The sequence below is a fragment of the Ursus arctos genome, unplaced genomic scaffold, assembly GCF_023065955.2.
Source record: "Ursus arctos isolate Adak ecotype North America unplaced genomic scaffold, UrsArc2.0 scaffold_50, whole genome shotgun sequence".
Classification (NCBI taxonomy): Eukaryota; Metazoa; Chordata; class Mammalia; order Carnivora; family Ursidae; genus Ursus; species Ursus arctos.
Genome location: NW_026623068.1, coordinates 415,713 through 430,427, shown reverse-complemented (window position 1 = coordinate 430,427; position 14,715 = coordinate 415,713). Strand labels below are relative to the sequence as shown.

Sequence of the window (14,715 nt, the reverse complement as noted above, 5' to 3'; positions counted from 1 at the left end):
TCCATAGGAGAAAACACTCTGAACACTGGTTATCTTGGTGGGGGGAGAGATTATGCCCGGTCTTTACTTTCTACTTCATACATTTCTGCATCGATGGATCAAAGGTAATGCAAAGCGTTAGCTCCTTCATTATAGGTAATCATTCCGACACAAGTATTCACCAAATATACAGAAAGTTATGATAGCGACAGTGTGGAGAAAACAGCCAGGCCAGCACATGGCACAGCCTGCACAGGTTCCACTTATAATCTGTAGGAGGGAAACGAAGGATGGGGGAGATGTTCTTTCTGGGAGTCTCTTCACCAGGAGCATGACTGTGGCACTGTGGTTGCACAGAGGCCTGTCTCGCTGTCTCATGTTTCCTGTGTTATCTGTGTCCACCATCCCAGAAGGCCATCCTCTCTGGGCATGTCCTCTGACCTGAATTATTAGTAAGCCCCCTGAATACTCTGCCAGACACAGACTGAAAACGATGGAACATTCTGGAAGAGGTTTACCTTGGACTGAAAGGCTTAGAGGTGAGCAGGGAGTTGCTGGAAACACTCATACTTAAAACGTGAGGGGAAACCCGGAACACAGGGGCAGAGGAGGTGATATAACAGGTGGAGCAGGTCAGGTATAAGACAGCGGGGAGCAGTGGGGGCGGGACTGGAGGATGACAGCCCCCCTCCATGAAGCAGCCACCTAGGACTTAGGGTCTGATGCTGCCAGATTGGATGTTCCCAAGGAAAGCTGGAAACAGAGATTTTCAGGAAAAAATCTATTTTGCACTGGTTGTAAATCACTGAAACCCATTTTGTAAAGATTGAAGAACGGGGTCCTATGGACATCTGTTTTAAATTCCTTCAAGGTAAATGCGATGCAGTGTAAACGTATCAGCAGAAGTACACTCTGCGTGACATCGCAAGTGCTCACTCGCTGGTGCAGACAGACAGACAGACACACACACACACACAGACACAAACACACACCCCTTTTAAAAGGAAAAGGGGAAAAAAGCAAAGAGTGTTCTGTAGTGCACATCGTACCACGTAGGTTAAGGGTACTTGCCGATTTGAAGTGGGTCCTCCGAATGTAGTTCTGTAATGGGTTGTGATAAGAAAGGCTTGACTCTGTGGGAAGATGGGAAAGAGAGAAATGAGTCAAGGAGCTCAGTTTCAGCAGAACCGCAAACACCCACTCCAGGAACGGCAAATACATCCTGCTCCTGTTCAAAGCAAGGGCCACTCACTCCACAGGGCCTTCTGCTTCCTGACGTCTGGCCCTCGGCACACGCACTCACACTTCAGTGGATCGGGGCTCCGGCGAGGTCACTAAGCAGGACACTCCGAATCGGATGCCCACTCACAATCTCATCATGAAATACTGAACACTCAGAAATCGCTCAGGATACGTCAGCAAGGATTTTCCCGATGTTCCAGGTTTTCCAAGTCGTCTCCAGTTTTCTGCCTCTTCTCAAACAAAATCTTTAACACAGTGCTCACCGCTCACAGTTCACTGAAAAAAGGACTCCTATTCAGACTTGAAGTCAGTAACGTTGATGCGATGACTCCCTCCTCCACGATATGCAAAAAATCAGACCTCAGAGAGCTGAATCCTCCATCACAACAACCATACACAAAGGCCAATGCGTTTTTCAGCCCAGAAGCACCTCTGGGCTTGAGTGAGAGCCCGCTTCCTCTTAGTTCACTCGGGGTCCCAACAGGCTAGGACGTCGTCTGCAGAGGCACAGCCTCAGATGCCAGACGGCAACCGATCAGCATATTTTCTGTAACGGAATCCTGTATTTGGAAAGGGTGAAAACCTTGTTTTCATAGGGTAAACTAGATCAACCTCATACTTGAAAACTATTTCCAGATGATGAGAATTAGACATCCTTGAAGGACAAGCTGAAACTTTTATGCTCACCAAAATTTTTTTAAAGGCAATTCTTGGCATTTTATTGAAATCACTCATTTAAAAAGAAGGAAGGGAGTTCCCTTCCAAACCCTCGGGCTTGAGGCCAGGGCTTAAATCTCAGCTCCGCCCCTTCCTTCACAGGTGCCGAGATGGAAATTCACTTCACTGCTTTGTGCCTCGGTTTCCCCACCAGAATTCACGAGGCTGCTCTGAGCACTGAGTGAGGGGATGCAAGGGAAGCATTGCACACGGTGCTACAAAAGCTCCCAGCAGAGATTCACAAACTCGCCCTCTACAACTCTGCAAACTCCTTAAAACCTGGTCAGCGTGGCCCCCGGAATATCTCACAGACTGTAAATGACTAAGTTCAGCCTCCCATTCATTCGCTCAAACAATATTGACGACGCATCTGCTCTGGGCTGGGCACCTCTCTATGCCCTGGAGATAACGAAGTAGACAAAATACACAGAATAATTCAGATCATGAAACTAGTGTAGGTCATTTCAAGGTTCAGAGAAATGACGTTCATGGACAGAACAGTCACAAGGGAGAGTGTATTGCATGTGGAAGACTGCTCGACAGGTTGGAATGAGGTCCCGGGGCCAGCAAGAAAGCGGGGAGTGGGTCCAAGGGGAGGGCCCCCTAAAATGAGGTCTCCAGCATGCATCCGGCCCCCTCCTGACCGCTGCCTCTGACTCTGCCCGGCTCTGTCCTCTGGTCCAAGCCACACTTACTGGATGCTGGGCAGCTTTCTTGTGACAATCACTGCAAAGTCGACCTCAAAAATATTTTCATGGGAGATCTTCATCCTGAGGAAAAATACATAGCAAGTTTGCTAATTCTGTATTCCCGCATACATTTACTGACCATCTTCATGTACCGAGTACTAAGCCCCAAACAGCAACGGGCTATTTCAGGGATTTAAATCAGGAACAATATGGTCAGAAAGGTACTTTTCAGGTGACTTTGGTCTCTGTGTGGAGAATGGATAGAGGACAAATGTTAGAAGATTCTCAGAGCCGTCCAGGAAGAAGGTCCAGGGAAGAAGTCACAGGGAGCCTGAACTGGGGGAGCAGCCACTGGCATGGAGGTGGGGAGGCACTGAGAGGCGCTGGGGAAGTAGGAGCTAACAGATTTTCCAAAAAGCAGACTGAGACAGATTAGAGAGGGTCAGGAAACAATTGTGTGTTTGCGGGGGAGGGGTCGGGGCCAGCATGTGCGGGATCAAATAGGATACAACAGCAAACATCACAAAGCATCCCCGTCAGTGAGGGCGAGCACTGTCTTGTGGTACATTTACGTTTTTCTGTGAGAGTCGCCTACGGTGGGTGGGAAAGGGCAGGCGTCTGCAGCCAGGGAATGGGGGTCAGATCCCATCCACCACGTGTCTGCTGTGAGGCGCTGCAAGTCACTAAACTCCCTGGGCCAAGCTTTCCTCGTGTGCACAGTAGAGAAATTGACTGCACCTCACGGGGTTGTGAGGACTCATGAGGAAATAAATATACAAGCCACACGCACAGCAGGACCTGCGCTAGTAAGCGCCAAGGGTGTGCCTTTGATTTACTGACACGGGTACACAGATGTGGGGCCTGGCCTGGGCTGTACATGTATTTTTACTGTGGGCTGCAGCAGAGAAAGTGTGAAAGCCACACACAGAGACACACACACACAAACATACACACTGAGTTAGACAAAGACAGTCATACGCACAGAGACGCAAAGACCCACACACAGCGGCACACAGACAGAAGAGACAGACACAGAGAAACAGAGATACAAAATACAGACATGTAGACACACAGACCCCTACACACAGACACACAGAGAGGCAGAGACACAAAGACACAAACACAGAGACACAGACACACACACGCAGAGACTCACAGAGACCGACACACAAACACACACACACACATAGAGAGACACACTAACGGCCCTGCTCCACCACCTGCCTCCCCAGCCTGGTCACCCCCTGGGCTCCTAGCCCATTCCCCCCATCTCTGTCGTGTCCACTCACTCACTCAGCCCTGAGGAGGATTCTCGAACACATTCTCTCCTCAGCTCACCAACTGCAAGGACACCCCTTTCTGGCCTGTTTCAACCACACACTGCGTGTCTCCTGCAACAGCTCCTCACACCCCTGAGGCCTGGCAAGAAACAAGGCGCTCCACAACCTGCTGACTGTTCGGCATCCCCCCCGCCATGCATGCTTTTAACACCCTCGTGTCCACCTTACTTCTATTCCAGAAATACAGAACCAGTTGGTCAAAGGGGAAAGACAAAGAGAAACACAGATGCCGGTGTCCAGAATCCGGTGGTGGTGTCGCCGGTGCAGGCTGGGCCAAAGGAAAAGCGGGGGTCAGGATGATACCCCTGTTTCTGATGTGAACAACTGCGCAGGGAAGAGCACCGTGTATGTAGACGGTAGTATGTAGTATGTATATTAACTCACCTATGTAGACAGTCAGGAGCGATGGGAAGCAGGGATGGGGGAGGGTCGCTGTCTTAGGGGTTGGCATGATGGGGTCAGAAATCAGAAGCAAGCATTTTCTAGTAGGAGGTGATCCCTATGGGTTAAGTGTCAGAACTATAGGTCCAGCTACCCCCAACCTAGTGGAAAAATCAGAGGGTCTGGTTTGGGGGAGAGGGAGGGTGACAGAGGGACACAGGAGGAGAGAGTAAAGGACCGCTTCGTGATGTATCAGAAAAGACAGGCTCACCCATCTCAACCGTTCACTCTCAGAGCTGCCACACATGCCTGCCCGTCTGCAGAGCGCGGCGATGGACGAGCTAGCTGAGGCTACTGGGAGGAAAGGCTTAGGGCAGACGAGAACTAACTTCTGCTAGAAAACTCCACAGCACCCTTCCAGAACATTACTCCCACGACAGGAAAGGGTAAGGAGAGCCTAAAATTCCCAAAGACAATGAGAACAATTAAAAGCAGATGAAGGACAGCATACACTCCCACATCTTCTGTAGGACTTCTTACTTTAGTATAAAGAGCTTCCCCTTGGGGCGCCTGGGTGGCTCAGTCGGGTGAGCGGCCGACGATGATTTCGGTTCAGGCCACGATCTCAGGGTCCTGGGATCCAGCGCAGCATCGGGCTCTGTGCTTAGAGGGGAGTCTGCTTAAGATTCTTCCTCTGCCTCTGCCCCTCCCCCCCCCCAATAAAAGTCAAATCTTTAAAAAAAAAAAAAAAAAGAACTCCCCATGCATCAGCTACTTGACCCTCAGAAGAACTGACTAAGGGGTCACTGGGGAGGGAAAGCTACCAAAAGGCACACCTCGAGCCTCTAAGGAACAGACAGCTTCTTTCTGGGCTTTCGAAAAGGAGCAAAATGGCTGCAGCACATGTTTCCACTTTCGACTCTGGGATTCCCTGAGTCTGTCTGACACGCCACTCAATGAAAGCTGGCGAGTCACAGGAGGCAAGAAAGACACCGAAGACAGGACCGGCTCCTGGATGGCAGCTGGGGACAGCCGTGAGGAAGCACAGCCCTTGGACTGGAAGAGGATCCCGCAGGGCCAACCGCAGCACAGGCTGCCCGAGGTGAGACCCACCCTCTGCGTCCTTGATCCTTGGGTTGTGTGAAAACAGAAGTCGGGAGACACCGATCAGCTGAGGTCCCTTAAAGGGGTTCACTGCCCCTTTATTCTGTTTCTGTGATGGTACTGGCTTTCCTGGGCCCTCCTGGTGCCCGCTGCCCGAAGTGGGGAGCCTTCAACTGCCCAAAGTCTTGGGCCCCTGAGATCAAACAGAACGAGCTCCCACGATGGTGGCAGCAAAAAGCCTGTGACCCGCTGCCTCTGCTGGTGCAGCTGGGGGAACATCCCCGGGGGAAGGTGCATGAGACAACGAGACTGGCAGCCAAAATTTTCCCTGCCCCGTTCTACAAGCACATACCTCTCAATACAGGGATTAGCAAATTTACTGTAAATGGCCAGAAAGTATTTTAGTCTTTGCAGGCCAGACAGCCTCTCTTGTAACTACTCAACTCCGCTGTCATGCTGGTAAAGCAGCCATAGAGAAGATGCAGCTAAATGGGAGTTGCTGTGTTGCAATAAAACTTTATTTACGACGATAGCTGAGTGGGCTAAATTTGGCCCGACAGGCCCAGGCTCCAAGAAGCAAAGAAGCATTGTTTATTTTTTATTATTTAAGAAACATATATATTTAAAAAAACCCTTTGGACCAATATAATTATCAAACAAAACAAAACACCTCCACAATATCTTACTGACCCTGTGCTGTTCGCCTTCCTCACTCCTGAGAGAGAACCTTTTTCTTGGAAGGGGTACCTAAGTCTCAATGTACCTTGTTCCCAGGAATAAAAATGTCAGATTTATTCATTATTAACCCACCTACATGACAGCGGGGAGAATCCAAATGTCGGGACCAAGTCGAAACGGTGTCGGGCCGAGAGGAGGCATTTCTCCAATGCCTTCCACTCACACTGCACACGTTCTGCCACTGCCTTCTGCTCCCGTTCCTTCCACCACACCATGGTCACTGAGGTACAGATGCACCACTGCCCAACAGACCGCAGAGACCCCCCTGAACAAGCACAGGCTCTGTGTAGAGAACAGGGAAGGAACCTGGATTTGGAGGAGCTGCAGCCCATTTGGTCCCACTTCTGCCACTAACCAGACTCGTCTCCTTTCCTGTGAGTGAGCGCAGTTACACCTGTTCTTGCTCCCTAACAGAGCAGGTGAGGGACCAAATCAGGGAATAGCTGCAAAAGGCCTTTGTGTCATCGCACAATCACCCAGCCGTGTGCACCTCCAGCCTGTACCAAAGACACTAGCAGGATGACAATAAAATCTTCGTTATTGCCAATATGGCAGATGCAGGGGCTCTGGCTCTCATAATTCCACGGGCAGGGTTCTTCCACCCATGCAGAGGAAATGTCTACTAGGATTTTTATCCTACGCCCTGTTTGTAACAGCAAAGGATGAGATGAAAGGCACCCATCCTTCACCAGGGCTTGGGGACACTAAGTATGTGGCTGACGGGGGCAGCAGGCGCAAGCATCTGGGGACGGGGGCGCGAGACAGACCGTCACTGCATTCCCTCTGAATATATTTTAACATTTCTGAACCAGGCGGGCACCTTCACAGGTGAAACAATTTGGGAAAGAAGAGGCAGAATTTTCATTTACCTTTAATCTCCAGAGGTGGTATCCACCCCAGTCCCAAGATTTAGAATTTGACAATGACATTCTGTCTTCCGTAGAAATGCCTTTATAAGCGGACTCACGCCATGGACGTGAGCGAAATGTCCTGAGAGAGAGACAGAGACAAGCTATTGCTCAGTGAGGTGGGATATCATCCCTGCAGAGCACACGCCAGGAGAAAAGCAAATCAGGACACTTCTGCTCTTCCTCCGGGTCAGCGGGTTATTGTGGACTTCATGGGAGAAAGAGTGACTTTCACATTCTCTTCCTTTTTTAAATTTAATTCAAAGCTGCTACAAGCAAAGTAAGTACAATCTATTTAATGATTTAATGGAATTAACGATCTTACAAATAAATTGCCCCTTGGGGCACCCGGGTGGCTGTTGGTTAAGCGTCTGCCTTTGGCTCAGGTCAGGATCTCAGGGTCCTGGGATCAAGCCCTGCATCGGGCTCCCTGCTCAGCTGGGAGCCTGCTTCTCCCTCTGCCTCTGCCCCTCCTGCTCATGGTCTCTCTTTCCAATAAAGAAATAAAATCTTTAAAAATTAAAATAAAATGTCCCATTATTTTACATGGGAAAGACAAGTGTTTTACATCAAAATGTCAGATCTAAATGTTCCTTTTGGAAACGCGCTTTTTCATAGCTAGGTAAAGCTACTTAGGACTCGACTAATACTCAGAATTGCGAGATCATGACAAAAATAATATTTTGGGGTCAGGAAATGGGGCAGATAAATGTCAAAAAAAAAAAAAAAGTATTTCTTACCGTGTTCCCTTCATCTCCATTCTGTGTGGGTAAGAGCCTCTATGTTTATAAAAAGGCCTCACAGAGCACCGGTGGGAGGGGAAGCCAGGAGTAAACGTTGCCCAATAAACGGACTTGTTTAGCTCCGGAGTGGGGAGCTGGAGTAAAGGGGATGGGAAATAAAAGAGGGGAAAGGAAGATAAAATCTGTGTTCTAAAGCCTTGCGCTTAACTATTTTAAGAACAAAATTGGAGTAGCATTTAGAAACTTACTGCAGTCCTATTGATTCTGCTACTACACAATTTGAGCTTGTATTTTACGTGTCTCTGGCTTCTTATTTTTCGAGGAAATCATTTTTATTGTATGTTATAGAGTATCATCCACAACAGGCTGATTATTGGGAAAAAACTTTAAAAATGCTCATCACACGCTGTTTGGGAAGCACTCTCCTAGTGGGCCCCAGTCTGGAGATGCCAGCCCAGGCAGAGGAAGAGGCAGGCTGGCTGACATGCTGCCTCGGGCACCCAGCTCCCAAGGCCCCGAGGTGGGTCCCTGCCTCTGCAGCAGTGGTATAGAAAGCTTCCTCAGGAGCCCAGGAGGGAGGCTTCAGGCCTCTGAGCCAGGCCTGGCCCCATCTTCCTAATGCCTGGGTTCATCCTGAGCTCCAAGTAAGATCCACGTCCTTTTTCTCAGGGACCACCACGTTAAACGTTCTTTGCATTTCTTATAGAATCTACCCATAGGCTCCATCTTTAGGGCCAGGATTCCTGGCACACACAAGGACTGTGGTCACTTGGTTAATTTCTCAGTCTGGCTGAGACTGAGTCACCCTCCCACCTCAAATCCTTTCTGTGTCTTGATAGAAAGGACTTGCAGAGCCTAACAGTGTTATTACCGCTTTAATAAAGCCAAAAAAGTAATTCCTTCCTTGAACAGACAATTCACAGTGAAAGATCATATAAATGGCTCTTAAACATACAAAAATGATTTTCAACTTCACCCCCAAAATCAGAGGATTATAAAACAAAATTACTGTAAGATAACATGTTCCCATATCAGATTAACCACAATGAAAAGGTTCATAATACACTGTGTTCATGAGGATGTTGGGATAGGAGCACATTCATATGCCTGGAGAGAGTGAACACTGGAACTCTCTCTTTTTAAGCATGAATTCCTAAAACCGCAGGCCTCTGGGCTGATGAGGGGACGTTGGGAGGGAGGGGGTCACTTGCCTCTGTTAATTTCGGAGGACCTCCTCTCCTTAGACACTCTTACAATATGCTGGATGTAAGGGTCATGCCAGTAGCCAAGGCTTACTGCAAACCTGGAACAGAGGAAAGGAGGCAGATAAATAGAGGTCATTAGGTTCTGGCCCAGTTCTCAGGACCCAGGTCGAGGAGGAAAATCATCTACCTCAAAAGGCCAACAGAGGCACGTTTGGTGCTCCCTTACCAATGTCAACAGACTCGGCCATCCCTCTTGGTGCTCACATACACGGCCCCTCAACCTCCCCACAGTGGCCATTTCTTTCCTCTCTTTACTCATGCGGCTAACTCTTTTTCCAGGACCCTAGAGAGCACATAACCTCACCTCATACCTCACCTAGAAGACCTGCCACCACCTATTCCCTCAGCAAACTCACTGGCCAGAGCCAATCAGACAACTCTGCTCAACCAGAAGTTCTGTGTCCATAGGAAAGGAGATCCAGGATTATTTTGTGAAACTTACGAATGACTACCTAAGTATTTCCCCCGGCTCTGTATTAGGTACCAGTCCTTCCACATCCCTTAAGCAGGTCATAGTGGGAAAACCAGGAACAAATAAACACAACTGCTACAACCTAGAAAATGCTAGAGTAGCCTGTACTCTCTGGTCTATACAACCGGAAAATGCTATGGTAGCCTAAACTCTCCCTGGTCTACGCTACAAGGAAGCAAAGTTTTGGTGTTCTAAGCCGGGGAGCTGAAGTCCAAATATCCCTGAAGGTCTTCTGTCAAACCTGAGTGGAACTAGCCTTAGGACAACAAGACGTAGGGGAAGGAGCCTGGAACGCTAAGGCCATGCCAAGTCACTGTGGGCCTGGAGTCTGCTCTGCCCCTCATCAGTTATCTTGTGAATTAATATATATGTTTACCATTTATTTATTTTTTAAGGTTTTATTTATTTATTTGAGAGAGAGAGAGAATAACTGAGAGAACACAAACAGGGGAAGTAGCAGAGGGAGAGGGAGAAGCAGACTTCCCACTGAGCAGGGACCCTGATGGGGGGCTCGATCTCAGGACCCTGAGATCATGACCTGAGCCCAAGGTAGCCGCTTAACTGACTGAGCCACCCATGCACCCCTGTGTTTAACATTTCAACCAAATGGAGGTGTACCTGGGTGGCTCCGTCAATTCAGTGGCTACCTTGGGTTTAGGCTCACATCATGATCTCAGGGTCCTGGGATTGAGCCCCGTGTCGGACTCTGTGCTCAGCAGGGAGTCTGCTTCAGGATTCTCCCTCCCTTTGCCCATCCCCCTGCTCACTCTCTAAAATAAATAAATATTTTTTAAAAAGTAATACATAGAGGGAGGGAGGCAAGATGATGGAACAGCAGGGGACCTCAATTCATCTGGTCCCTGTAATTTAGCTAGATAACTATTACGTCTTTCCGGACACGTATGAATTCAATCTGAGATGTACAGAAAGAATTGCTGGAATTCTACAAAGAGAAATGTGACCACTTTTTGCAAAGTAGAAGGTGCGGAGAAATGAATCTGTGGGGACATATGGGAAGATCATCTGCGGGGAGAGGGAGCCTGTGTGAGCCGTCCACAGGAAAGTGACATAACCCCAGAGTGCAAAATCAGACCTTTAGAAATCTGCTCCAAGTGAGAGACGTCCCTGCCTGAAAGGTGCTCAGGTGGCGAGGTGGGGCAGAATCCCAGGTGGGGCAGTGTGGTCTCAGGATCCCTAGGGTCACAGGAAAAACAGGGGTACCTGAGCCAGCAGAGTTCCCAGGCACTGGAGCCGGGAAATCTGTTAGGGTCAGGGAGCAGAGGAGGGGGATTGCCATAAACCTCAAACCGCAGCTTGGTCAGGCAACAGCTATCATGTGGGGGCCCTGCAAAGGACAGAAAAGCCGCGACCCTCCGCCTTCTCCTGGGAGGATCAGTGCAGGCATGCACTGCAGGAGACTGCAGAGTTTGGTATACACAAAAGTGAAGACCCCTTATCCCTGAGGGTTTACTGAAGAGAGGGAACCATGATCTTTCAGCACAGGGACTGGAGATCAGGGCATGACCACTTTTGTTTTCATCCTCTAAAGAGGCCCAGAAAGCCTTCAGGGAACAAAAGCCATACAGACCAACTAGAGGCAGTTTACACTGAGCCTGGCCCCCTGGAAATGGAGGGTACAACTCCCCCCAGGCAAAGACACCTGAGAATCAGCACAGTGGGCCCCTCCCCCAGAAAACCATGTGGAAAAACAGGTGAACACCAAGTTTAGAAGCAAGCACTAGGGGAAAACAGTAAATAAAATTCAAAGGTTTTCTCGTGATTTGTTGATCTTTCAGTTTAAAATTTTCCTTTTCTTTTTTCCTTTTCAACTAGTTTCGTATATTATCAACTCTTTGCTTTTAAGTCTTTTTTTAACTTTCATTTTTTTACATTTACATTAGATATATTCTTCCTTTTTGGCTTCTTTTCACTTTATTCAATTTTATGTTTCTGTATATGTATATATACATACACACACACATTGGTGATTTTACATTATTGGGATTTAGTGTCTTTTAACAAACAGACTAAAATATACCCAAGACCAAGTGGATCACCTGTTTTGAACACCTGGGAGATTATATTCTCTCTTCTCCCCTACCCTTTTTTTTTTTCTTTTTTGGTTTCTGACCTCTTTGGATTTGTCTAGTGTGGATTTTGCTTGGGTCGTGGTTAATATTTTTGATTTTGCTCTCCTGTTCATCCATTCTTCTGTGAGCAAAATAACTAGAAGGAGGAATTCACAACAAAAGAAAGAACCAGAGGCAATACTCTCTGCCACAGATCTAATTGATATGGATATAAGTAAAATATCAGAGCTGGAATTCCGGATAACTATTATAAAGTTATTAGCTGGGCTTGAAAAAAGCATAAAAGAGACTAGAGAATCTTAGTGCAGAAATAAAATCTAATCGGGCTGAAATTTAAAATGCTTTAACTGAGATGCAGTCTAAATTGGATGCTCTAACACCTAGGGTAAGTGAGGCAGAAGAGAGAGTAAGTGACATAGAAGACAAGTTGATGGAAAGGAAGGAAGCCGAGGGAAAGAGAGAAAAACAATTAATGGACCATGAAGGGAGGCTTCAAGAAATCAGCAATACCATAATGCAAAACGATTACTGGGGTCCCCGAGAACAAAGAAAGAGAGAGAGGGGAGACAGAAGGTATATTTGAGCAAATCATAGCTGAGCATTTCCCTATCCCAGGATGGATACAGGCATACAAGTCCAAGATATAGAGAGGACCCCCCTCAAAATCAATAAAAAGAGATCAACACTCCAACATACAAGAGCGAAGCTTGCGGATTTCAGACATAAAGAGAAAATCCTAAAAGCATCTCGAGACAAGAGGTTCCTAACCTAAAAGGGTAGCAACACTAGGCTGGCAGCAGACCTATCCACAGAGCCCTGGGAAGCCAGAAAGGGCTGGCATGATATATTCAGGGTACTAAATGAGAAAAACATACAGCCAAGAATACTTTATCCAGCAAGGCTGTCATTCAGAATGGAAGGAGGAATAAAGGGCTTCCTGGACAAACAGAAACTGAAAGAACACATGACCACTAAACCAGCCCTGCAAGAAATATTAAAAGGGATCCTCTAAGCGAAGACTGAGCCCAAAAGTAATGTAAACCAGAAAGAAACAGAAACGATCTACAGAAACTGGGACTCTACAGGTACTACAAAGGCACTAAATTCATATCTCTCAATAGTTACTCTGAATGTAAATGGGCTAAATGCTCCAATCAAAAGACACAGGGTATCAGATTGGATAAAAAAGCAAGACCCATTCATATGCTATCTACAAGAGACTCCGACACCTCCAGATTGAAAGTGAGGAGGGTACAGATCCATTTATGATGCTAATGGACTTCAAAAGAAAGCTGGGGTACCAATCCTCACATCAGACAAATTAGATTTTAAACCAAAGACTATAGTAAGGCAGGAAGAGGGATGTTATATCATACTTAAAGGGTCCACCCAATAAGAAGATCTAACAATTATAAATATTTATGCTCCTAACATGGGAGCAGCCAATTATATAAGTCAATTGAAAACCAAATTAAAGAAACAATTGATGATAATACAATAATCATAGGGGACTTCAACACCCCACTCACAGCAATGGACAGATCATCTAAGCAGATGATCAACAAGGAAACAAGGGCTCTGAATGACATGCTGTACCAGATGGACTTCATGGATATATACAGAGCATTCCATCCTAAAGCAAAAGAACACACATTCTTCTCCAGTGCACATGGAACATTCTCGAAAACAGATCACACTGGGTCACAAATCAGGTCCCAACCAATACCAAAAGACTGGGATTATTCCCTGCATATTTTCAGACCACAATGCTTTGAAACTGGAACTCAAGCACAAGAGGAAATTTAGAAGGAACACCAACACTCAGAAGCTAAAGAGCATCCTACTAAAGAATGAATGGGTCAACCAGGAAATTAAAGAAGAATTTTAAAAAATTCGAGGCAACTGGGTGACTCAGTCGTTAACTGTCTGCCTTCGGCTCAGGGCATGATTCCAGGGTCCTGGGATCAAGCCCCACATTGGGCTCCCTGCTTCTCTGAGAGCCTGCTTCTTCCTCTCCCACTCCCCCTGCGTGTGTTCCCTCTCTCGCTGGCTGTCTCTCTCTCTGTCAAATAAATAAATAAAATCTTAAAAAAAAAAAAAAGAATTAAAAAAATTCTTACCGAATGCAAATGAAAACGCAGCTACTCAAAACCTTTGAGATACAGCAAAAGCAGTCCTAAGAGGAAAGTACATAGCAATACAAGCCTTTCTCAAAAAAAAATTAGAAAAGTATCAAATACACAAGCTAACCTTACACCTAAAGAAGCTAGAGAAAGGACAGCAAATAAAGCCTAGACCAAGCAGGAGAACGGACATTATAAAAAGCAGAGCAGAAATCAATGAAATCGAAACCAGAAGAACAGTAGAACAGATCAATGAACCTAGAGCTGGTTCTTTGAAATTATTAATAAGACTGATGAACCTCTAGCCAGACTTATCCAAAAGAAAGGGGAAAGGACCCAAAATAATAATATCATGAATGAAAGAGGAGAGATCACAACCAACACCAAGGAAATACAAACAATCTTAAGAACATATTATGAGCAGCTATATGACAACAAATGAGGCAATCTGGAAGAAACGGATGCGTTCCTGGAAACTTACAAACTACCAAAACTAAATCAGGAAGAAACAGAAAATCTGAACAGACCCATAACCAGCAAGGCAATAGAAGCAGTGATAGAAATCTCCCAACACACAAGAGTCCAGGGCCAGATGGTTTCCCAAGGGAATTCTACCAAACATTTAAAGAAAAACTCATACCTATTCTTCTGAGGCTGTTTCAAAAAATAGAAATGGAAGGGAAACTTCCAAACTTGTTCTATAAGGCCAGCATTACCTTGATCCCAAAACCAGACAAAGACCCCATGGGTTTAAAAATTCTCACCAACATACTATCCCGTAGGATACAACAGTACGTTAAAAGAAGTATTCACCATGACCAAGTGGGATTTATTCCTGTGCTGCAAGGGTGGCTCAACATTCGCAAATCAAATCAACATGATACATCACATTAATAAAAGAAAGGACAAGATGCATACGGTCCT

General features: G+C 46.6%; 1 protein-coding gene across 1 annotated transcript in view; it reads right to left on the bottom strand.

Annotated features, from left to right (window-relative positions):
- LOC130541832 (thyroid receptor-interacting protein 11-like) overlaps positions 1-14,715 on the bottom strand; it is a 108,125-nt gene that overhangs the window by 67,891 nt on the left and 25,519 nt on the right. Inside the window, exon 2 of the mRNA XM_057307604.1 lies at positions 1,051-1,112. Within this exon, the coding sequence (XP_057163587.1) occupies positions 1,051-1,112 (62 nt within the window). The remainder of the gene's footprint in view (positions 1-1,050; positions 1,113-14,715) is intronic.